Here is a 25,822-nt window from a genome sequence, read left to right as displayed (position 1 = left end):
TAATTCTAAAACCATTTAATGTAAAGAAACATTTAATAACTAAAGAGGGGGGTGGGAAAGGAAATGATTAAGTATCTTTTTTACTTCAACATAATTAGAAATTATTTATTTGATTAACTAAAATATATTGTACATTTATTCATAATTGAAAGTATAAAACCATGGTTATATTATATCACACTATTTTGACAAATTTATATAATACATAAATAATGATTAAAGCTCGTTTATTCTTGATATAGACAAAATAAAGTCAATTATTACATTGATTTGTGAACCAATATTTATTTATGTCCGGGATAGGTGGTATAATTTGAAGGGATCTTTGATTCAATACTCTACAAAATTCACACGGAGAGGAGAAATTAGGGACATCTACGAAAAATAAACTCCTCCAGGTCTGGTAAGCAAAAAATTTCTCATCATTTTCATTCAAATCCTCGAGGTAAGTGGCCAATTCTTTTGGACTATCAAATTCGTCTACATGAATGAATGATTTTTTTGGAGCAACATATTCATAGTCACTTATGTTTGTGCCAAACGTAATGGGGATCACATTAGGAATGCTAAGAGCATAGAAAAATTTCTCTGTAATATAGTCTTTACATTTTGCATTTTCAAAGGAGATGTAGAATTTATAGTCCTTCAGGATATTTTTATACATGTTTAACCTTCCCCATTCCACAGATTGAACGTCATTTTGCTGGCTCTGATCCTTTTGTATAGAATGATTTCCGCACGTTCCATAAATGTCTATAGTTAACTTTTTCAAGTGTTTCCGAAGTTCATTTACGTATTCTTCTCTCTTACTCTCTGTTTTGCAATGGGACACTACCCAAGCGATTCCCTTTGTTTTATTCATCTTTGGAATTGAGACTTTTGTTCCAAATGAGAACGGAACAACTCGGCCATATGGATAATATACTTCTGAGTCTCTTCTATAACTGTACACAATATCAAAAAAGTTTTTAAAAACGGGATGTGAAAGGTCCTTTTTGCCTGCAGGGGATTCTAAAATGAATAAGACAAAGAGGCTTTTAATTTTCCCCACTTCTCTTGCTTTCTTTAACATTGCAATATCTTTAACATTCATGGATTCTTGAAGTCCATGAAATACTATGGCATCAAATTTTCCAGATTTCCATTTTGATTGAATATTAGAATTATAGCAATTAGTAAACTGACACTTATTTTTGAGGAATCCTTCGTTATAAAGCCCCATTCCAAAGTATGAATAACTAAAATATTCATTCCAGAATAGAATGTTATAGCGTTTGTTATTGCCTGAAGCTTCCACCAATAGCGATTTCCTAAAATAAAATAAATATTTTATTACATATATGCATTTATATCAGTTTTCATGTCTAAAATTCCCAATTTATCCTCCTTTATAAGTGTATTTCTCGACAAAAAAGGACACTATTATTTTAAGTAGTAACGAAAAATCACAAAAATTATTCTAACAAGCTTTAAATTTGGATAATTTTACATAATTAAACAAGTTCAATACAACAACTCCACAACAAGTTTTTAAAAAGATCAAATTTTACACATAATTTTTATTACATATCGTGAAATATGATTCTATATATTTTCAATATAAATACACTTCAAAGTTCTTTGTAATTAAAAATGTCTTTTTACATTTGATGCCTTTAAATGTATAGCAAAATATTTCACTTTATAAATTTACAGTACTTGCTATTAGCATTAAGAAATGATTGAAATTCTATTATTTTGGTTTAAAAATTTACTTCGTTATATAATAAAAATCTTACGCCAATTGTATTTCAAAACTTCAGAGCCCTGGATTATTACATTTTGCTCTTCAATACATAACAAATAATACATTTTAATGAATCAAAATGAACTGATACTCATTGATGTAAAGTTGGGAATTAAAATATATAATTCGTAAGATAAGTAGATATGAATTGAACTGATTTTTTATAATATCAAAGATGTTAGAAATCTGCATACATGCCTTATATCAGGTGTTCTCAACCTGTGAGACATGCCTCATTAGAGGAGCGTATTATAGCTAAAAGGAGGATGTGTGTAAAGAAAAAAAATAGTATTTTGATTAAAGAAGAAAAGTTCTTGATGTGTCTGGTCTTTCTTCTTTTTGGTTCATTACTTTAATAATCCCAGAGAAGTGTTAACATCTACTTCTAGAAGAAGAATTATCATCTATATTTTGTCTAAATTGATTCAAAATGCAAAATAAAATGAATATTTACAAATTTAAATATGATTATAATATTTCCCTGCACTTAATTAAATATAGAAGTTTATCCTATTTATAGCACTAATTTATTTTGTCCCTTCTATATCATAAAAAAAGGAGCTAATATTAACATAAGTTTTAATTCAGGAATTCCCTATGTCTAGCTCCCGCCTGTTCCTCGCCCTCGTACAAAAAAAACCCGTATCAAATTATATCAACCCCAGTAGGACATATATATATATATTCTAGAAGTATTTTTGATTAATAAAAATACTCAAATGCAATCATAAGTGAGCACAAGTAAAACTTTTGAGATGTACTGCATCAGATAAATGGACGGAAAAATGATAAATCTAAAAAACTAAAAACATGTGAACATTACCCATCATTTTTAGATAGCGATTTATCCAAAATATCATCTTCTTTGTTTAAAAAATACAATGTCCCCAAAAGACATACAATTAAAACTGAATATTGGATCCATATCCGATATGCACTTTTCATTACTCACGATATTTGAACAATATTAACTCAGTAGTTCTTGAAACCACTAACCGAAGGAGGGAAGAGAGAATGTAATTGTACTTATCTAGGTATATGTGTATATTTACAGTCTTTTACCTGAAAAAGTTTTTACGCGTATGCTTCAATTTCTCTTTTAATTTAACGCAGGTATTGTAACTACTTTTTGTAACAATAAAAAAATGAAATTACGTTCCCATCCATTTGATTTTACGTGGGTCTACTAGCCACTTGTCTATCTATATCTACTAAGAAGCAAAATTAAAGTTGTGCGGGAAATTTAGTTGAATCAATGATACAACTAATACAAATTCAAGTACCGCTATTACTGATGGCAATAATACATGAACAACTAACATGAGTTATTTTTGGGTGGTGTTGAGAGTCCTTCTACTATACTGCCCACTTCTGTAAAATGTGATATCTTATACTGTGTTTTATCCTAGAAATAACATTTTTTTAAAGAAATGGGCAGATATACCTATAAAAATATAGAAATGAATTATATTTTGCTCCTTTAAGTGAGAGTAACTTTTCTCCAAACCATTTATACTCATAATAAACATATTATTAAAAAATATTTGCCCCTTGTCTGTGTATTTTTTTACATTTTTTATCGTCAAGGCAATAATTCGAATTTTTCTCAACAAAAAAAAAAGAAAAAAAAAGAGCAAACTCTGTGTAAAGGAATGGGAGTATACAGCATAAAGAAAAGGCTTCCTTAAAAAATAAGCAATCTGATGAAAGGAACTCTTTAGTGACCCATATGATCAATAGCTGAGAAATGTATTGGTGCACATAATTTTTTTTTCTTCGCTACAGGTACTGTTTAGTTTTTATTTGGAGAGATAAGTAGGAGTTAGGTTGTTATTTAATATGTTTTACTTTTTAGCAAATGCTCATTCGAAGACGGACTTAGGTTAACTAGAGAAGATTTTTATAATATCTAGTTTTGTTAATTTGTTTACTCTAGTTCAAAGATTATTATGTTTACCCTGCCTTATTTTTTAATATATAGTTAATGTAAAAAAATATATTTTTTTTATATTTATCTATGGGAGTCCAAGTTAAGTCTCGAGTTCAAGTTCCCACCTCTGACAATAATTGGCCATTGTATCTTAAATCATACATTTGAATTTATAATAACAATTAATAAATTAGAAATGTATAATCGAGGATGCCTCTACAATAGCGTCCTTGGTATTATAGGAAACTCCGGCCTCTTCTCTTTGGTAGGAAATTTGAAAAAGGAAATATCAAAGAATAAAATAATTTATTCTTTCCCCACAGCAATTTTAGGGTGTGAGCTAGGCGTGGTTCAATTATCACTCTCTTTATTACATCCCAGCCTACGCCAGTAGTCAGAAAAATGACAGAGTGACGTCATATGAAAAGTGATATTTTGCGAAAATGTTTTAAAACGCAGCACCGTTGTATATCCTCAGGCTAGTGGTCGCATTTCGCTATTTGGTTTAAAGATTTAGTCACGACAAGCTTTTTGAAATAATCAAAGATACGATGTATTTCTGTTTCAACTGTTGTCGTTAAGTTCCATATCTTGAATCTTGTATGATTTGAAGCAGCTGACTCTATGTATTTTGCTTTAAAATCAAGTCCAATTTCTCCTTACTTTCTAAGTGCATATTATAAGTACTATAATAAAACATGATTTTTAATTTTCGTCTAAAACTCATAGAATCAATTGATATGAATTTGAACATTAAAAAAATCCTCTTGAGCAACCAATATATTTCAACATGATTACATACTAAAAGAGATTTTCTATTAAACATTACTCGACAACAATTAAATAATCAATCCACTTACTAATAATAAAATATATAATTTTGCGAATATAACCTTCACAAGGAGTCTTTTTAAAAAAAAAAAAAACACAACTCTCATCAGGATTTCTTCTCAATCAAATCAGAGTCTGACAGGTTGGTAAGACTCTCCAATAAAGTTATATAATTCTTCATCGCCCTGCTTGATATTTTAATATAATATGTTTTTATTTTTTTGTATTTTCCAGTGTCGGTTTCATATAACTTTTTTTCCATCTATTTCTCGATAACCTTCTAGGTATTCCCTGTAGTATCGTCGTTGTTACATTGTTTGTTCGATCACTTTGTGATTCAAAATTGATTCCCTTATTCTCATACTGACTGGGTCGTCAAGTTTCTTCAGAAAACGTCTGTTCCTTTTAGTCAAATGTCGAGAAACCATCTACCATTATTGTATATTGATCATGCTTTCCAACTTCCACTATTTTGCCCATCTATCTCACCTAGTTGGCCGAGATCCGTGATGGTTATAGATAAAAAACGGTATTGCATTCTCAAGGGTTAATTTCTTTTAGATCTTATTAGAGGGTCTGGTGTATTTCTCACAATTAAGATAGACTTAACAAATTCATCATTGTTCAACGTTCCTTGGCACAACTAGTGTTGGGTTTGGTCTGGAAATCCTAGACCGGTTTTAGGCCGTTATATTTTTTGGACTGAATTAGTTCGGTCCAACAAACCAGTCCAGACCAAACCCAACAATAGTTAACAGTGTTAACTACTTAACGGGACATTAAGAAATTCAAATTAATTAAGAACTCCTCTGCTTAATATAAAACAAAAGATAAAGAGCCTAAAATTTTACGAGAATGAGTATACTTATCAACACATTATATAGGCAATTCCTTCATGCAATGAGGAAGTAGTTGCTTTATTCTGGGTCAGACGCCGAGGTCGCAGTCTCACAGCCACTTCCCTCACCATAAAGAAAATATCCTAATATCGTAAAATACCTGGCTCTCAGGTTGTACTAGGCCAAAATAATGTTTAAACTCTACCGCTGCATTCCTAGACACCAAGGAACCCTTCGAAAATGCTATAATACAACACAGCCAAATTGTTGGGCAGGTGAACTGCTGGGCACAGTCAAGTTAACGCCATCGCTTCAATGAGTATCAAGACACCCTCCTAATATCCAAAAAATACAAATAGTACAGGTGAAGTGATGGGCCCAAATAAATTTTAAACTCTAGCGCTAACGGGATTCGAGTTACCACGGAACCCTTCAAATATTCTATTGTACTCTCCAGGCCACGAGTTGTGTAGGTTAACTGCTGGTCCCGAAGCAAGTTAAATTTATCCACCGCCCCTTCCCTGAGTACTAAAAAGCCCTCCTAATATTAAGAAAAAACAACAACATCCCATCTCTCAGGTTGTAGATGTTAAGTAACGGACCTTCAGGCAGTTTAAACTGCACCTCCGCTGCATTTATAAGCACCAAGAATCATCACTTCCAATATGCTGGAGTACACCCCCATTCACGGGTTACGTATATGAGCTGCTAGTCCCTGAGGCGGGTTAAATTCTTCTACCATCGCATCATAGAGCGTCAAAATAATATCCAAAATACACCCCACCCCGACCCTCACGTTGTATAGATGAAGAACTACAAAATACTATTTAAAAGCCTTCATGACCTTGAAGACCATAAAGTCGGTAGTAGAACAGTTTCTACAGCCATAACTAGCTACATTAAAAAAATAAGCAAAATCCATCGATTGGTTTGACCATGATTGAAGGACAAACAAACAGACATTCACATTTAATATACATATTAATGACTTTATAATAATTAATACAGAGTTGTCCGCAAGAATATGTATATTCTTTGGGAGGGGGCTAAGTTTTTAGAATTTTTTTGAAAAAGTTTCAAAAATTTAAATTTTTGTTCCATAGCATAATTTTATCGAATTACCTTTTTTTCGAAAAAAAGTCATTTAAGATACAATGGTCAATTATTGCGAGAAGTGAGAACTTGGAATCGAGACATGCGACTCGAATTGGACTAGATTCCATAATTTTGAAGACGATCTCGCAATTGAGATAATTTATATCTGCGTTACATACATCAAGGAAACTGAAGGACTCTTATCAATGAAATATTTTTCTTTGAGTAAGGGAAGGAATAAAAGGACTTCAGAATTCAATGAAGGAGCAGTGGATGGAGTATGAGAACTCTTTCTGTTCCTCATTATTCTGTCTTTTTATGGAACTCATTAGTTCGTATAGATGTATACGATTATTCCGTAGAAGATTGAAGGAATTTATATATTTTTGAGCATAGATGCAATGATTCACGAGGTCAGAAGTCACAGACCTTGAAGGGCATCTGAACAATAAACGAAGAGAAGATCAGAAGGTGTTTCGCTAGGATATCCAAATGTAAAAATATGAGCTCTTTATGGAGATCCAATTAAATGCAATCCGGGCGGAGGGAGAATTTTTTTTTAGGCATTTGACTAATAAAATTAATTATATTCAATATTAATATTCATATATTATTACTTTTTTGTAGGAGATGTTGTACATGAATAAATAATGAAGAACAATTTATTTGACCAACGTGCCCATACTTATTAATATTATAGTTATGAACATGAAATGAGCTTGAATGACATGTGGGGACTCGTTGAAAATATTGAAGGACTGAACATGACTTGAGGTTTGACATGGACTGACAGTATAATCACTTTTTCCTTGCCCTAATTGAGGCTTTGTAGTAAGCTGCAGGAGTGGAATCGACACTCCGAAATCTTTGAAGGCTATGGTTTAAAGTTGAAGACGGAGTTGGATGCACAGATATAAATACTATCCCTTTTATTAATTATTAATATAATTGAGAGTGAGGCGTGAGCAAGGTGACTATATATAAAGGTGAGGCAACACGGATCTTATAACTTTATAAGGCAGTCTGGTTGGCATTAGCAGACTCAGCTGACGTAATGACGTCAATATTGCTGCATTTCAGATAATTTAATTGAAGTGAATTGTACTAATTATGTCTGGATTTTAAAATTATTACTTTAGAATGAATTCGGACAGAGTGCTATGTACCTCAACAGTGATGTCATTAAACTTTCCTTCTTCTGTTGATAATGAAAAAAACACAAGCGTAGAATTTCCTTGCTGCCTCACCTTTATATACATATATGATCACCTTGGGCGTGAGGGAGTTTTCTTTGTTCATTTTATGCATCGTGCGTCTGTTCCTCCCTCTCTTCTTCATTTACAGCTATCTGAATTATTTCCTCTTCGGTATCTAGATATTATTTGGCTATTTAGTTAGCTATTTGTTATTTTATTATATTATCCGAAAATATTAAGCTTTAATTTGTTTGATTTCACAATTTCAGACAATGTCAGATAATAGGAACTTTTTAATTATTTGGTTCACATTATCATACATCGATTATTGTGCAAAAATTATGAAAAAAATGCAAAAAATAAATAAATTACTTTTGTCAAAAGGCCTGAGGAACTTAAACATGCCAAGGTTATTCTAATATAACGAAACAGACACGAAATATCTTCACAGTATCACACACCAATTAATTTTAACATCATATTATTAAAACCTCGAACTTTAAAGTTCTGTCACTCAAAAAGTACATCACAAATCGATTTGAAATTTTGTAATATTATTTAAAAATGTGTGAAGATTACATAAAAATATCTTTTGATAAATTTGAAGTAACAAAGAATTGTTGCAACGTAATAGGTACATATCCGACAATTTGGAACGTCTGACGATAATATCTCTAATATACTCTAATATCGATTTTTGAGACACTCCTTTAATTTCCTCTTTATTTCAACAATATATGGGTTAGTATTTGAATGTCAGTCAAATATGTATATTGAATAAAATATTTAAACATGTTATAGCACGTCCTAACATTTCTTGTATCACGCAATCTTTCCTTAAAAAAAAACTAGTGATGGGAGAATTAAAAAAAAAATCCCGATTCCGATTCTTCAATATTTTAAATAATAGTTAAAAAATACCATCTAAGAATTACAATTGATAAAATAAGTCACCTTCCTTTATTTAATGTAAAGAACATTTATAGTAATATGCCGAGACTTTAACTTTGATGCATGAATATTTTTGAGTTTCTGAAAAAAACACTTGAGGAATTACTAGTTTTACTCTTTACGTGCTTGAATACTCGTTACTCCCCTGAATACTCTTTACTCCCCTAACACTCTTGTTCCCTAAAAAACTCGTCAGACAAAAAAAAACAACAACATATTTTTTAAGTAATTATGAAAACTTATAATTGAAAAATTAATTTATTTTCTAACATTAAAAGTAAAAATTAATTTTACTTTTTTGAATCATGGCCATAAGCGTAATTCAACAGTTTATATTGTCTACACAACAATATTTTACTATAGTCTGGTTATAACGTATCACTAATATGTTTTTAGTGGTACTGATGCTTATTAATATGAATGCATATGATAATGCAAATAAATAAATTATAGGATGTTTATTTCAATGTAAAGAGAGAGATAAGACATTAATTATGGAAAACAATATCAGCCAAATGGCCGCCAAGCTACGCCTAGAGAATCGTATCCTTAGGATGAAATTTTCCATCACCAAATTGCAAAGTGGCTGTTGTATGCCCTCAATAGCTTTACGAATTCCATCTTTGAGGTCTTGAATCGACGCTGAACTTTTGGCAAATACCTTATCTTTCACGTGACCCCAAAGGAAGAAGGTGCAAGGTGCTAAATCACAAGATCTTGCTATACAATTAAGATCACCTCTTCGAGAGATAACATGGTATAGAAACTTTTCCCGTAAAAAACGAAGGTTTCGTTACTTGTGTGGGACATAATGCTATTTTTTTTAAAGTAAATGTTGTCCAAATCAATACCATCCAATTCCGGCAATAAAATATTATTAATCATCTCTTGATAGCGCAATCCAATCACCGTAACTGTTGCTCCAGCCTCATTTTCGAAAAAGTAAGGTCCAATGACCCCTCTGGAGTATTAACCGTATAAATAGTTACATGTTGAGAATAAATAAATTTTCAACAATAAATCGTAGGTTTTCAGAGTTCTGTATGCGAAAGTTTTGCTTGTTGACATATACATCCATGTGAAAATGAGCCTCATCAGTAAAGATGATTTTTCGATGAAATTCTGGATCATTTTCATGCATTTCAAGGACCCAATCAGCAAAAATAAGACGTTGTTGATAATCGGCCAGCTTGAGTTCTTGTATTAATTGAACTTTATAACCCTTAAGACACAAGTCTTTATGCAAAATACCGTGTAATGACGTATGTGGAATGCCAATTCCAAAGAATGACGAATAATGGACAAACTTGTGTTTTCTCCAGCACTTTTGGCTACATCAGTAATGTTGGCGTAGTTTGTACCTGTCAAATGTAAACATATTAGAGCTACAAAAGTAACATCTACCGAAATAGAGGACTATTCAAAATAACACCTCTTATGTGAAACCCCTTTAGCTAAAAATTCCATAAAAAAGAATAAGCAATTGCTAAATAATATTTATATAAGAGGATAAAACAATAATTAACCTGTAGGTCCGGAATAGCTTTTAAATTTTTTATAATTGTTCATTAAACGGCACAAGAGTATTAAATTTTTATTTAAAAATGAGTAGTAGTAGTGTAATATAAATCCAGCATAGTTCCATGAAGACTTGGAATCCTAACGGAGAAGGCAGAATATTGGGATGCGGCTGCGATCAGAATAGCTCTGATTTCTTTTTTACTGATAGGCTCCCCTACTACCAACTTCTCTGCAATCATGCTTTTATAGCTTGATAAGGAAAATTCCATAGCTTTTGTTTTTGTAGTAGCAATTTGGAGTTTTAAGGAGAGGCAAAATAAAATTAAAAGCCTTATAATTTTTTCTGAATTCCAGCTTTGTTCAGTGTGATAAAATATCTCAAAATTTGGAGTGCGGGGCAACTCCCAAATGCATGCATAACTGTGTTGAACCTTTTGCCTCAGTCCTTAATGGGAATATTAAAAAAAAATAAAGAACCAGAGAATATTTGCAATGGTGCAGTAAATTGCTTTCCATCCCTGATTTTAGATATGGAACTATTGATCCTCTTCTACCATGTTTTGGGTATATTTAAACAATTTAAATCTCCATCGTAGATTTTATCCGCCTGTTCTTCAGAATTGGAGGGAAAATTCATTCTTAAGTGCCACAGAATTGGAGTTAATTGGATGATTGCAGCTCTTTTCAGTGGGAAGAAAAACTTTCCACTATTGAAGAAAGAATTATGGTTAAGTAACTGTGATTATATTCTTAGATACTGCTATTCCGGGTCTATGAGGTTTTTAAAGAAAACTTTTTATTACTATTCTGGCGCGAAATATCAATAGTAGAAGAAGATAAAAACACTGGTGCCCCTTTCCAAATAATTCTCTGGACAGCTGTACTAGAAAGAGAGATTTTTTTTTGTCATTAATAAAATCAGTTCCTAGCATTAACCAATTGTAGGCAAGACGTGATGAAATAGATGCACGCCACTCAGACTCCGAGTTTCTTGAAAAATCAATTAGAATATTATTTGATTATGAATTATATGAATTTCCCGGCGACAACTTTTCTTTAAAACTATTGGATCACTTTCAATATGATATAATGCAATAGTCGATGTGTCATCAAAATATGTCCATGTAACATTATATCAAAGGCCCTGCAGAAGTCAATTGCAATTATTGCACCAATGCCCCTCTTATTGTGTACACTCTCAAATCCAGTTTGAATATTCTTGATATGTTGGAAATCATCCTCCCCTTCAGGAATCTTTTCTATCCCAGACCAAGCTTATAATTTAAAATTGGCTCCATTTTGGCTGTAAGAATGCCAGAAAGGATAGCTTTAATTAAGAACAGTAATTAAACTCCAGTTATTGAAATCCGTGAGGAAACCTTTCTTCAAAATAAAGACTATCCTGCTTTTTGTCGACGACTTTGGAATATGTCCATATATTTCCATGGACTTCTCTATCTCAACCGGATAAGGAACAACATCATTCATACACCAAGGGCAAATTTTGCCATTAACACTATCAGGCCCTGAAGCTTTCTAATCTTTAAAGTTATTTTTACTAAAGAAGTTATAACTTCTTTAGTAAAAATTGAGGAAAACTAACTCTCTCACCACCAACAGTCTTTTAAAAATCGCAACTGAAGACGATTCAATATCTCCTGAGAGTCTATAATATTATTGAGATCGAAATAATTTTCTTTTGACAGATGTTGAATAAGATTTTTAAGGAAGAAGGTTTTTTTTATCTTTTACATTTGTAATTTTAAGTATTGATTTTTAATTTAAATTCCAATTCAGCAATTTTGGAGATTCAAAATAAGTTAATAATATCTGAAGTAATAGTGCGTAGAAATAAGGGAACTTTTCCATGCATTTCCTCTATATCTTTTTGAAACGACATTTCTCTCTTCCTTTTTTTATGGAAAAACTCTAAGTTAAAAGATTTAACTGTTTGAATGAGCAAGTTTTGTGAATTATATGGAGAGTTAAATTGATTAATAAAACGTGATCGAAGTTTGTATATATATATATATATTGTCTTCCAATACCCATTTGTGGGACTGAAAGCGTCTTTTAGGTCTATAAAATTAGAAAATAATTTTAATAAGCTTATGACCTGAATCAGGACGAGGCCTGTAAAAAGTGTTTTTAGTTTTGGACAAGAGAGATGAAGGGGTCAAAATCGAAAATCGATTGGGGAAGTCATCTTGCCAATTTTCTATGACAAAATGTCTTCTGGGGTCAAAATTATAATTATGTCATTCAGACTCAGTTATATTTTGAGCATCGATAAAGTTTTTTGATTGGGGTACTGAGGATTTGTTTTAGTTAAGTCAGCATTTCAATCTCCAATGATCAATAGAAGATAAAAGTCATTCTCACAAACATTTATAATAGATTGGATGAAGGTGGGGCATTTCCCATTAGGCCATATGCATTAATTACATTAAAAAAACCCACTTTTTCTTGGAATAAAATTTTTATGCTAATAACCAACAATTAATAATTCTTTTAAACATATAGGTTCTTCGATTGATTTTGAAATTAGAGAAAGAATTCCCCTATCCATTCCATAGCCTGTGAAAAAGTAAAGATAATTATGAGGAATGCAATTAGGGCATTTAAAAGTACAAGATGTTGACGTAGGAGCTTTAACATCTTCAATGTATATAACTTCAGGTTTATCAAGAACTAAACTTTTCATTAAGGGGTAACAGGAAATTAGATTATTTCGCCCTCTTGTGATTAATGGAATAATTTTACCAATTCCCGCACTGATTTTCTGACACCTAGACATAGGTTGAAAAAAACAAAACAATTTTGGTCTGCTTTTTAAACAACATCAATATGATAAACGATTATAAATTGGCAAAATTAGTTCCTCAGCATTTTACTAAGACCCCAATTTCTTTGCAGAGATAAGCCTGAACTTGGATAAGTTCTTTTGGAGACAGACCCTGGCCATGTCTGTGCTAACAAAATAAGCTCAGGATTTACAAGAGGTTTTGAAGGTTTAAGTAGTTGTAGTGTATTGTTTATTTCTTCTTTTTTTTAATCAGTTCTAGTACTGACAGTTCAAAGAAACGACATTCTTAAGGACCGGTCCCAAAGATTCATAGTAACGATCCTTAAGCTGGACTGGGCCGAATAATTAAGGACCGACACAACATTAATTGCAATCATCCCTCTTAGCTATCTGCTCTTTCTTCTTTGGCCTTGGAAATTCTAGCTAGCCCGATTAAATGATGGTCTAACCTTGTATTGCTATTAACCTTGTCGACAGCTTACGTAGGTCTGATAATTTACAGCCCCTTTTAAGGGGCTTCCAGAGATATTTTTACTCAATCTGTGCAGGATCTGGTAAGAAATATTCCATTCCTAATATTTTACAACTAAATCAAGGTATATATTTTCAGACATTTTAGTCATCATATCTTGAGACAGATTAAAGCAAGGGTACCGTAGTCCTAAGATATCAGAGGCCATTTTATAAATTGGATAACGCTACAGATACTTTTTTTTAATATTTCACAAGTAAATTTATATAATAATGCATGGGAATGCATGGAGCTATGTCCAGCTTATGATGATGATCAACGTATATGAAATTCCATTTAGAACTCTCATAGTGTATGAGTGTGATACAATCTTCAAGTCCTAAGCATTTACATAGCCAACAATATAGTTATCATTTCATGAAATATATCTTGAAAAATATGAATAAACAGTATTTAACTTTTTACATTCATAATAATTTATTTTGTGTACACCTTTATAAAGATATACATTATATTTGACATTCCAATCAGTTTTTTCTATGTAGAATATTGAAAACCTTTACTCTAATACACCCCTACGTCTTAGCATTATTTTAATATATTTACTTTAAAAAAAACATTTCATATCACAGAATGAATTTGGCTCTTTATGTCAGAACATAAAACATTTAACTAACAAATTCAAATTTTTAGAGATAGTATCTAGAAAGTTGTTAAGTTTGTTTAAAAACTGAAAAGCATTTAAGTCTTAATTATTAAGATCAATCACTTTATAATTATACGTTTAACTCAATCGATGAATTTAATAGCATATTGGCTGTGACGGAACGCTCCACATACAAAGAAAAAAAGGAAAACGTGTGGTGGAAGACACACATTAGTCCACATATGTGTAATTTACTTGCCTCGTATTTCAAGTTACCTTGCATTAATTTATAATAATCATTTCATGGTTACTATGAACATTGAAGAAATTTTATGGAGCTTATATGTATGTATATCTGTTTAAGGAGGATTATTTTTTCCTCCTGGGGCAATTTCCATTTGCAGCAGTAATAGAGGAAGTACAAAATATCGATCTGTTTTTTTTATGTTCATTAAATTGGTTACACGGGGTGGCATTGATTAAGTAAACATTATAGTATTACATTTACTCCATCTAACCTAGGAATCTTGTGTGAAATCTATATATATAAAGTATATTTATTTATCTAGGAATGACCTTGACGCGAACCTACGCACATTGAGTTCAAGAAAATAATTTCTGTCGAGTGCATTGTCCATGAGCATTGTCGATTCCTTTCGATCTAATTTATTTCATAGGAAGATTCAAAATGTTAAATAGTTGAAACAATAGCCCACAATGAACTGATTTAAAATTCTATAAATGAAAAATAGCTGGAATGGCCTTTCTGCACCTGTAGTTATGCTTCTACACCCCCTCTCAAAGTAAAAGAAAGCTCTTTTGTTTTTCCACAAAATTTTGTAAATAAAGTGTTTTTATCTACATGTATACTTACATTCACTAAGAGTACATTTATGAATGGAAAAAATATGCTTCGTTGAAAATGAGTGAGACAGATTTGTTTTTTTATGGAATACATTTAGAATTGATTATTCTCTTAAGCACTAGTGTTTTAGTTTATTATAATATATAATTAAACAATACGGGTAAAAAACATGCATTGCTCATAAATAAAAGGTCGACATGAGGTTATAAAGATATTAATAAAATCATTATCGTCTCACTTATTATTGGAGGAGATAGATATTCAAAATATAATGATATAGGTATAATGATTGTATTGTCAAAATCGTACATACACAGGGTGGTTCAGGTATATCAGGACTACCTTTAACTGTATGCTGATCAATAAGGCAAGCAAAAAGAGGTTCGAAATTTTGTTAACATGTTCTCATAGTACAAAAGAAAAAGGAAAATATTGGATATGTTTGCCATTTCCACCAATCATTCGCTCGATACGAGGCCTAAAGTATTTGCAGGCCTTGACCACGTCCATGTTGGAAACTTTGTTCCAGTACTTGATGATAGAGGCCTTCAAGGAATCGATGCTTTTGTGTGAATTGGTAGAGCCCTTCCTCTCTAAATAACCTTCAAGGAAGTAATCTATGGGATTTATATAGGAGAGTTAGGGGGGTAGGTGTGGAGATATCAAAGTGACAACTTCTCTTCTTTAAACAAGTTTTGGGCTTGAACTTCTTGTTGAAACAGGAACTTGACTCAATTTTCTTCAGCTTTTATTCAATTTATCACTTGGTCAGATAGGAGTTCACAGTACCTGTCGGCGCCCACACTCTCCTTTGACTCAAAGAAGATGGGAGCATGACCCTGCCATTGCTCCCAATGGCCCCAAGGGTAGTGTGCTATCTCAAAACTTGGTATTAAAGACGTGAGGACATTAATTCTCTCTGTAGCCAACCATCTATCGTTCTGGATGTTGTGGGATATATCGATAGTCCATTGTTTCTTATCCATATAAAGATGATTAGATGACCATGGATCTTCAAACCATTCAGTAATTTTATTCCGTGGGCACCCCAGGTGGTCTTCATTTTGCCTGTTAGGATATGTCTTGTGTAGATACGGTATAATAGCTCAAGCCAGTGTTTGCGGGCCTGGAGACTGTTGCACAACTGACTTGGGGCTTTTTGGCCAGAGAATTATCGGAGTCCCAGGAAATGACTTCAATGAACGTTTCAGGTCTACAAGGAATATGGGAGTGCGTTTTTTACCACTCTGGGACTTGAGAGTTTTTCTCTTATATGTCTCCTCCTCCTTTCAGTGGTTATAGACGTTGTAGACTGTACTCTTTGGGTATCTGAGCATCTTCTTGATGTGGGATGGGATTGGTTCCGCGCAAGTAAATTTGATGATAGTGTTCCTTCAGGTCTCCTACATCGTAAATAGTTGTTTTGAATTAAAATTTCCATAATTAGCTTAGGAATAAGGTTCAGCCTCTAACTTTAAAATTAAAATGACCGAGTTAAATGCTTTCCTTATTTTTCAGGATGTAGTTAAATATGGTCTGCATTTACATGAATGACCCTCTATAATAAATTCAATGATTGCTTAATGAACATTTTTATTATTATTTACATGCAAATGAGATAGAATAGAGTAAGCGCTATGATTCATTTCATTTTGAGTACTTTTCTATAAAATAATCAACTTTAATTTCAAATATTATATATGAAGTTATACTATGATAGAAAATTTGAAGGTACATTTATGAATATACATTTACATGCACCATTATTCAAATATCAATTTAAAAAAAAATGTCTTTCATATTCTTTTTTCGGCTTGGTTTTTATGTGAAATTATTTCAAGATATTTAATTGACTATTAATTTTTGGACAATATTCAAAGTTGGAAAGGGAGGAAAAAAGAGCATGCCTTAGTAGTATTCAGAAGTATGTAGTAGAAGCGGATAAGTCCATCATTCCTATTTCTAAAAATGAACTTCATCCCTAACAAGTCAGTGTATACCCTCCTATACATGTGTTGAGAAGAAATGCAATAGTTTAATAGAAGTTATAGACAAAAAAAATCAGTGGTTCTTGGACTTATTGAACTCTAACAATTTTATATTTGAGGTAATTTTAAATTATGTGTAAAAACATCGAAAAAAATTGTACAGCAAGACTCCGTCTCATTCAAAATCATTAGTCTCAATTTTCTTTATAATACTATCACTTTTATAATCCAGAATAAAGTGTTAACTCGTTTCACTAGCAGTCTTCAACAGCCTGGTGGATCTGCTTTGAATACTGTTCAGTATTATAAGCTAGAATTATTGATAACAATAGTCCGAACAGTCAGGGTAATTAGTTCTTTGAATATACCCGATTATTTGAATACAGATATTTTAAAACTGTTTGATTTACAAATCAACATTTATTCTTTTTCCTTTTGTACCTATCAATATCAAGACGCATCAAATCTGGACCAAAGAGAGTATTGCTGTACTTTTTTTCTCAGTCAGTTTATTAATTATAATTCATAACAAAATTTATATTTCGATTTTCATTTCTCTTCTTTGATATTTACTATTAATGTGGGAGTCCAGTGGCGTCTGAGGATTATATTTTTGGGGATAAGTTTTTCAGAATTTATCTAAAAAAATATCCATAGCTATTCACAAAAAAATTTCAAAAATTAAAATTTTGGAATAAAGTTTCAAAAATCCACCATTATTCACAAGAAATTAAATTGTTCAGAAAAAAATTCATAAATCCATGGCTATTTTAAGAAACTTCTACTTTTTGAAAAAAAATTTCGAAATGAAATTTTGAAATTTTAATTTTTTCGAAAAAAATTACAAAAATTAAATTTCATGGAGAATTTTTTTTTTAAATTATGAAATTTCTTGTAAAAAAATATTCAAATATTAAAATTTTTGGAATTTTTTTACCAAAATCCAAAACATTTCACAAAAAAAAAAAAAAAAAAAAAAAAAAAAAAAAAAATATTAATTCTTTTTTATTTGCTCTGCTGGATAATTTACCGCAATTTTTAAGAAAATAATTCTTTAAAAAAGAAAATTCCCCTGTTTTCGCGTAATTTTTTTTTATCCTAACCAAAAAAAGAAATTTTTTGGGAGGGAGGCTACAGCACCTCCAGACTGAGGATAGTTCTAAGAGGGAACAGGTGTTTTACTATAATATAGATCATTTATATATTTAATTTTTTTAGTTTATAAAATTTTATCAAAGACTCACTCATTGAGGAAAAAATTAAGATATAGTAAAGCTCAGAAAAAAGGAATCAGTTGTAACAAATGTCCCGTTTCCCAAATAAAGAGTATTCATCTTAACTATTTCATTAAGATTTGACTCTCAACGCAAGTAACCTTGTTAAACAGAGCCGACCCTTAAAAGAGGGCTGTGAGAGTTAATTTATCCGATCTATTATTCCAATCTGGGAGTTTTAATATAAATCCTATTGTATCTTAATCCAGTGGTTCCCAATGTAAAATTTGTTTGAGTGAGTTGATGTGAGTGTTTTTGTTAAAATGGACAAAATTGAGTATATTTGTTTTTGAACGTGCACCCTTAACATAGATTAAAACAATAGTAGACGTATAAAGGCTTGTTGTTATAAAATTTGACGCGTCAATCCAACTCACAGTAATTGAGCTAAAAACAAAAACAGTGTCTCGTGAACAATTATTTTCTAGAGAAAAACGCTGAGTATTATTTCGATGGGTTATAAAGATGATAACATTGCTGGGAGAAGTGCGTAGAGTTACAAGGAGACAATGTTGAAAAAACGTAAAAAAAAGGCAAATAAAATGTCTTGTTTTTTTGTTAGGTCAGGAAATTTTCAGACCACCCTCGTATATACAGGGTAGGGCAACAAAACGTAGAGTCGAAAGATGGAGTTAGAAATACATTAATAATTTTATATTTTCAATAATAGGAAAAAGATAAAGTTAATTAAAGAGGTAGAAAAGGTTTTTGCAAACCTTTTTCACTTCATATGTCCAATTTCATTTTCAGTCACAGCCTTTACGCGTTGTCTGAAGGTCATGCAGGAGGGGATGACAAACTCCTCTGACAAGTTGTCGCATGCAGCTACTATAGAGGACGTCAGTAAGTTCACATTTGAGTGAGAGGTCCCGAGGTTTCCATCTCTTAAGTGCCCTATATAGAAAAGTCAAGTGGATTCAAATCTGGTTAGGAAGGGGCCATATCTCTTTGGACCAGAATCGAGCTATGTTATCCACACAGAACTTTTGTCACTTGGCGGACGTGTGAGAGGGGCACTGTCCGGAGTCCATTGGTAATTACCCTACAGGCAGTTGGTGTTCTGCCATCGCAAGATCGTGTACCTAAGCAGCTTATAGTAGCTGGCCAATTTTCTGTCAAACTTTAAAAAAAACAGAGACTTTCGATCAGCGGCCACAATGCCGAGGACTATTATTTGAGCCTTATATTTGGTGTGGTAACCCCCTCGGACCTCTTATTTTGTTTCCGCAAGCCAGCGGTAGTTCTGACGGTTGTAGAATTGATCAATTGTGAAAATCTTCTTGTCTGTGAAAATTTTCATATTTGACCCATTTGCCTTGATCCATGTGATAATTTTCTTGCACCTCTTGAGCCTCCAGGCTTTCATACCCTCTGTCAGAAAGTGGCGTGGATTCATTGTAACTAACCCCAAGCTGTACTTTATATGCCTCCTGATGGTCCTAGAAGCCTTATAGAAGTTGTTGGCGAGGATCCTCTTTTATATACTTCTCCAAACTTAACAAGAATTTCGGATCCCTCTTTTAATTATGACCTCCACATCCCGAAATCCTGGAGAAGTCTTCTCCATTTTTTGCTATCATTGCTAACTTAAAAACCGGGATCCTAGAACACTTTACACACCAATTCCAGCAGTGATGTTTGCATTTTTGCTTGTGGCTCGCTCATAATGATGAAATGACAAAATGATAAGTACAATTTGATTATGTAAAAAAAAAGACGGAAACAAAATATAAAAAATAATCACTAAACCTTTTCAATGTAATTAGAAAATAAATATTAATTAACAATCCACTTTTTACTGACCTACACTGTATAATACGAGTATATTGAATATTTCAACAGTTTAAAAGGTATTGTTAATTATTCCTCAAAAATATTATTGAGTCTAATTTTCTCACTCAAATTCGATTTTTTTAAACAATTCCAACTGTATTTGACGATAGGGATAGTCAAAAGATTCCAATGCAATTTCTAGAAAAAATATTTGCTGGTATAACTTCTAAATATATTTATGCAATACTAGACATAGTCGTATTTTCTGTTAAATTTGGGCTTGTCGGATTCTGATAAACCATCTCTGGGTATTGGAGTCAAAAACAGAAACTTTTGCAACTATCTCCTCCAATCTAAAAATAGAAACAAAGCAACATAAAATAAAAATCGTGTCTGTTCGTTTGAGCAACGTACATATCAGCGAGTGTCATCTTAGAAACATTCATTTGAGCTATTTTTTACTTGGGCGAGCTTTTTTTCGGCGTTGTTCATTACATTTTGATTGAATGACGCCAAGCACTTCTGGATAGCCGCCAAAATACACAAATGTCTTATTTTTGCATGTACAGTTCTCGTAGGCACCGTATTTTTTTTTTTTTTTTTTTGTTAAACAACTGCTGTACGCTGTATTTGACTGCAATTTACAATATAATTGTGGTAGATAACTAATTTGTTGAGATAATCATAAACAATTACAGGGAATCCCTATTTTTATCATCTACCGTATGAAATAACAAATATTAATATTCAAAAGAACTGGGATTTAGAGTATACAATGCACAAAAGTCAATAAGTTTCTCAATAGTGTTAACAGTGTGAAACATATTCTAAGTTTCACAGAGAAAGGAAGTCAGCCTTAGAAGATTTACATGTAATAATAGGATTGAAAAAGAAAAAAAACATAGAATCCCATGTTCTGACAAGTTTTGAGGTTTCGACGGATTCCGGGGCATGGTCAAATTTTGCTAAGGCGAGCTTTCTTAGATTCCTTTAAAATTTATTCCCCCAAAATAATAATATCTGCACCGACCACATGTGTTCATGTTTAGCTTGTGTTCAACTTGGTTCTTTTCTGTTTCAAGGATTTATTATCATAAATTATTTTATTACAATACTAGCACGAACTAAACTAACTTGTAGAAATGCTTAATTTAAAGAAATGAAAGCATTTCATGAAATTACACAAAAATTAATTGAACAACATGCTAGACTATGATAATAATATTTTTTAATAACTAAGAAAAGTAATACATAATAATACATAAGAATTGGAATCGTAAATTAAACATTATTTTCCAGATGCCGATTCCAATTCCAGAAAAAAAACACCGGATTTTCCCATTCCTGATTAATTGTCCCATCAAGAATGGGTAAATTCATGATTTATTTTATCGAGTCTTCATTATTTTACTATTTATTATGTTACAATTTGTATTTGCAAATATTGAAAATGAATATATTAGTGAACTGAGGAATATGGTCAGAGTTAAATTTAACTACTCTGAGACAAGGTATTGTTTGATAAGAAATGTGTATTTTTTTGGGAGTTTACCTTTTGTAAAATATCAAAGACAATGTGAATGTATAATAAAAACAACAATTAATTATATCTACAAATACAAATATAACGAATAAATTTGTATTCAACTTATTAATATTTTCTTCTAAAATACTTTAATATCTTAATCATTTTTTGCTGATGCATTCAAATAATATGACGTGCGTTTCTTATCCACATTTTTTACAACTCGTAAATATTATTGATAAATGCTTTGAGAAAGAATTTTTTTTTTCTTGTTCTTCATTTTTCAAAAGTGAAGTCTCATTGCCCATTGGATAGCTTTGAAACTCATCAAATAACTCTTATTAAAATAATATAAATACTTATAAAACTTGTAAATATTTGTTTAATTGATTAGTAATTGCTTATATTTAATTAAAGGGATTAGTGAATATTTGAAAGAATGGAATTTTCGACGGAAATGAAGAAAAAACTTCTTGAGCTTTCTGGACTCTCCAATATGAAGGATTTAGAAAGTATAATAAAGGATAAAAATGTGAATTTAAAGGGTGTAAAAGCCTACAATGAAAAAATTAAAGAGTTTATGGAAACACCTGGTGTTTTTAATGAAAAAACCTTCGAAAAAGTATGGGATTTATTCCTACAAGACTATTCTGACGTACAAAATTATTACGAAGAGTGTAAAGATGAGTCTAGATCTATTCAGAAATCGGTTAACCTACGAACAAAAGGAAACGAAGCATATAAGAAAAAATGTCTTGAAACATCCATTAATTTATATTCAGATTCCATAAAGGTTAGTTAATTGCTTTTTTTGAAAGATAAGAAGTTGAAAAAAAGAAGTAAAAAACAATTACTTAACGTTTTCTTCCTAAAATAAAAAGTATAAAATAGTTCGGAATATCTATAAATATATATTTATTTACGACATAAATTTCTATTATTTTTCCCATTATTTTATTTCCTCCTTCTAAAAATATGAACATGTTAAATGACTATCGACAGCTCTTCAGGGCATAAAAAAATCCTAAACGTGAGAATCACATAATTTGAAAGGTCTATATGTATATACAAAACAAAAACAAGTAACCCACTTTTTTTATAGGCAATCCCTCCGTCGGAAGATGGAAGTGAACCCTTGGCTTTGTCATTTGCGAATCGTTCAGCTGCATTTTATGAGATAAAATCCTTCTCACAGAGTCTGAATGACGTTGAAGCCGCTTTGTACTTTAATTATCCATTAGATAAAAGACACAAATTATATGAGAGACGTGCAAAAATCCTCATCCAACTTGGTTTTAAGTCTCTTGCTAAAAAGGAGTATGAAAAGGCGGTTGAAAATATCCAAAGCCATGGAGGTAAGGTTTCTGAAAATTTACTCAAAGCAATGGATGACTTTGACAATTGTTCTAATGAAGATGAATTCCTGGGTAAATCATTGGAGGAATATTTAGGACAAAATCTCAATAGTTCCGTAAGTTCCTTTTGAAAAAATATATTTTTTAATGCATAAGTTATTGAGGGATTATTCTTGAATTTATAAAAGAAAAATTCAACCAATTATTAAAAAACTCTGAAGGGTTTAATCTATGTTATTTCTATTAAAAAATGTTTTATTTCATGTTCACTATGTACAAAAAAGAGTAATCTAGATTTATGGTACAATAATTTTATAGGCTTAATAGTAACAAAAAATGTGCATTAATATCTTAGGTCAACCTAAGTAACTCTCAATTTCCCGCACTTCGAAGAGGATTGAAGGTGGAATTTGATGAAATCAAAGGTAGACATTGTATAACTGAGACAGAAATTCCTGCGGGTGAGCTTGTGCTATGTGAGGATCCCATTGTATCCTACCTTCATCCTAGTTTTAATGATAAAAACTGCTCTGCCTGTTTCAAGCCATTAAATGATTATTGTATTCCATCCCTTAAGAGCACAAAATATTACTGCAACCTCTCTTGTTTAAAAGAAGATAATAAATTTCATGACTTTTGGAAGGCTCATAACGTCCTTGGAGAAGACAGAACACTCAACATTCATTTGTCAATTAAGGCAATTCAATGTCACGACGCAACTTTATTCGAAGACCAAATGGACAAGTTATTGAAAACAGACTATATGTTTGGTTCGAATAAGTCCAAAGAATTTAGTTATTATGATAAAAAAGAGCAATATCGAACAATTTTCAGTTTAGTGGACCACCCTAAGGAAAGAAATTTAGATGAAGAATGCAAGATCTACGCTCGAACTGTTTTAGCCATTCGGCTATTAAGAGAGTCGGGGTATTTGAAATATAAAATTTCCAATCAAGAGTGTCGTCAAACAGATTTAGCCGTAGCACGAGCTTTATATAAACTAAACACTGGGTTTAAGTACAATTTACATTCAATTCATGAGGCAAGACCAAAGTTGGCCGTATTAATTTTGACTTTACTAAGTATTTGCACCTTCTAGGTTTCCGATACTGAGGCCTCAAGTTCAATGAACAAATGTGTACCTTTAAGAGATATTGGCTCAGGAATTTACCCAACACTTCTGTTTTTAAATCATTCCTGTAACCCAAATACATATAGATTCCATCAAGGAAAAAGAGTTGAGTATAGAGTCATGTATATTATACGTGCACCATGTAACTGTTTAGTCTTAATGAAACAAAAATACATTCAAATAATATGATTATTTTTAACTTGAAGGTTTTTCTTTACTCGAAACGAAAAATCTATCCAGGTGAAGAACTTACGGATTGCTATGGAATGCATCATTTATCTATGCCATACGAAGAAAGGCAAAGTAATTTGTGTACGGGCTATTGCTTTAATTGTCAATGTGACGCATGCACCTTCAAATATCCTCTATTCCATGAATTAAAACAACAAAATCAAAATGAAACCGAGCCAAAGGTTTTAAAAGAAAAATTATCAAGGTAGTACTTTCCTTATTTCGATATTTTCATTCCTGTACATTACTCATATTTTCAACAACAGGATAAAATCTTTGTTTGAAGAAAAATTATATTTGGAGGCTGCGGACGTATCCCGATCTTTACTTACAGGCTTGTATGAAAGTAAAGAGCAACAGTCAATGAAACCCTATATTTCGGCAGAGCATGTTGGGCTTGTTTTTTGCTATTGTCAATGGATTTACCTAAGTAAACAAATACGAAAATGAGATAATTGTAACATCATGTTTGTCCAATATTTCAAATCTATCTTTTTATTATCTTCTTTTTTTTTTTGACGAATAATAAATGAATTTACAATATAACACGGCTTTACCTCGCTAACACAAAAATATACTAAGTATCAATGTTACTAGAACAAGGTTAAGCAACAAAAAAATGGCTGGGCATGTACAGCATATTTATTAACTAAATTTATCTCTCATTCTATTTCTGTTGACGTCATTGGGACGAGTCTTGGTTATTGATACTCCATAAATTTAAATAAATGATATTATTATCATAGAAGTCGTTACTTTATACTTTTGGAACTATATTTAATAAAATATCGCTTAAGAAATGTCGAGTAATCACAAATTTTTGCTTTTTAAAGTTATGTAGTATAAATAATCAAGATTCGTCCAAATGACGTCACCAAAAATAGAAAGAGAGAGAGAGAGATTTATCTAATAAATCTGCGGTGCTTGCCCAGCCATTTTCTTGTTGACTAACCTTGTTCTAGTAACATTGCTAATTACATTGTTGTCAGTTGTCGATTATCTCCTCTTACTTGATACGTCATGGCTATTTCATAATTTATTCTTTTTCATAAATAAACGAAGTCGTGATTTTCTGTCATAGAGTGTTTATGGCACTACCCCTGATTGGAACGCGGAATGGAACGGAAATAATGGCTGAGCGCTGAACAAAAAGAAAGAAACAGAAAATTAAATCAAATGAAAATAACCAATATCAATAGCAATTATGCCCCTATAGCCTGAACACGGCGTTACCTCGCTAACACAAAGATACCCTAAGTATTTTGTTGTTCGCTGTCGATTCCCTATTCTCCCTTGATACGCCATGGCTATTTCATATTTTTTTCTTTTTGATAAATAAACAAAGATATAAGTTATTCAATACTTATGCACCGGTTTCCAAAAGAACAGGAATACAATTTCTAGTTGATCCCTCATTTTTTAATATAATAAATATATGCACCATTTTGTTACTTCTATGAAGACATTGTGGGTATTTCTTCATAGAAATAATATAATACTCTTAACTAAATATTACTAAGTAATATTATATTCCAGTATCGAAAAAAATGCATTGATAATATGTAATTCATTTCAAAAATGGTGAAAAATAATATGATAGTGTCTG

The 25,822-nt window shown here is 31.6% G+C and overlaps 2 protein-coding genes across 3 annotated transcripts; one reads left to right on the top strand and one right to left on the bottom strand.

Annotated features, from left to right (window-relative positions):
* Positions 1-91: 91 nt before the first annotated feature.
* Positions 92-2,799, bottom strand: LOC121129554 (glycoprotein 3-alpha-L-fucosyltransferase A). Of its 2 annotated transcripts, none has more exons than XM_040725269.2 (2): positions 2,610-2,799; positions 92-1,310 (listed from the first exon to the last, which is right to left on the bottom strand). In XM_040725269.2, exons 1-2 carry the CDS (start codon positions 2,729-2,731, stop codon positions 254-256), a joined length of 1,179 nt encoding a protein of 392 aa, XP_040581203.1. In that variant the 5' UTR covers positions 2,732-2,799; the 3' UTR covers positions 92-253. The 2 variants fall into 2 exon arrangements, with proteins under 2 accessions (XP_040581203.1, XP_040581205.1); XM_040725271.2 differs by lacking the exon at positions 2,610-2,799 and adding an exon at positions 1,779-2,202.
* Positions 2,800-16,912: 14,113 nt separating this feature from the next.
* Positions 16,913-24,762, top strand: LOC121129540 (SET and MYND domain-containing protein 4). Its single transcript, XM_040725261.2, has 7 exons — positions 16,913-17,045; positions 21,916-22,291; positions 22,601-22,969; positions 23,209-23,895; positions 23,953-24,090; positions 24,192-24,421; positions 24,483-24,762. The coding sequence occupies exons 2-7, from the start codon at positions 21,938-21,940 to the stop codon at positions 24,664-24,666; spliced, it is 1,962 nt and encodes a 653-aa protein (XP_040581195.1). The 5' UTR covers positions 16,913-17,045; positions 21,916-21,937; the 3' UTR covers positions 24,667-24,762.
* The last annotated feature ends 1,060 nt before the right edge of the window (positions 24,763-25,822 follow it).

This window comes from Lepeophtheirus salmonis, chromosome 14, assembly GCF_016086655.4.
Source record: "Lepeophtheirus salmonis chromosome 14, UVic_Lsal_1.4, whole genome shotgun sequence".
Lineage (NCBI taxonomy): Eukaryota > Metazoa > Arthropoda > Copepoda > Siphonostomatoida > Caligidae > Lepeophtheirus > Lepeophtheirus salmonis.
This window is presented reverse-complemented; position numbering and strand designations above follow the sequence as displayed.

Coding starts and splice junctions, on each gene's coding strand:
- LOC121129554 (XM_040725269.2), bottom strand. CDS start 2,731: ATGAAAAGTGCATATCGGATATGGATCCAATATTCAGTTTTAATTGTA. Junction 1,311..2,609: donor TCGCTATCTAAAAATGATGG/GTAATGTTCACA, acceptor ATTTTATTTTAG/GAAATCGCTATTGGTGGAAG.
- LOC121129540 (XM_040725261.2), top strand. CDS start 21,938: ATGGAATTTTCGACGGAAATGAAGAAAAAACTTCTTGAGCTTTCTGGA. Junction 22,292..22,600: donor TATATTCAGATTCCATAAAG/GTTAGTTAATTG, acceptor CTTTTTTTATAG/GCAATCCCTCCGTCGGAAGA. Junction 24,091..24,191: donor GATTCCATCAAGGAAAAAGA/GTTGAGTATAGA, acceptor TTTAACTTGAAG/GTTTTTCTTTACTCGAAACG.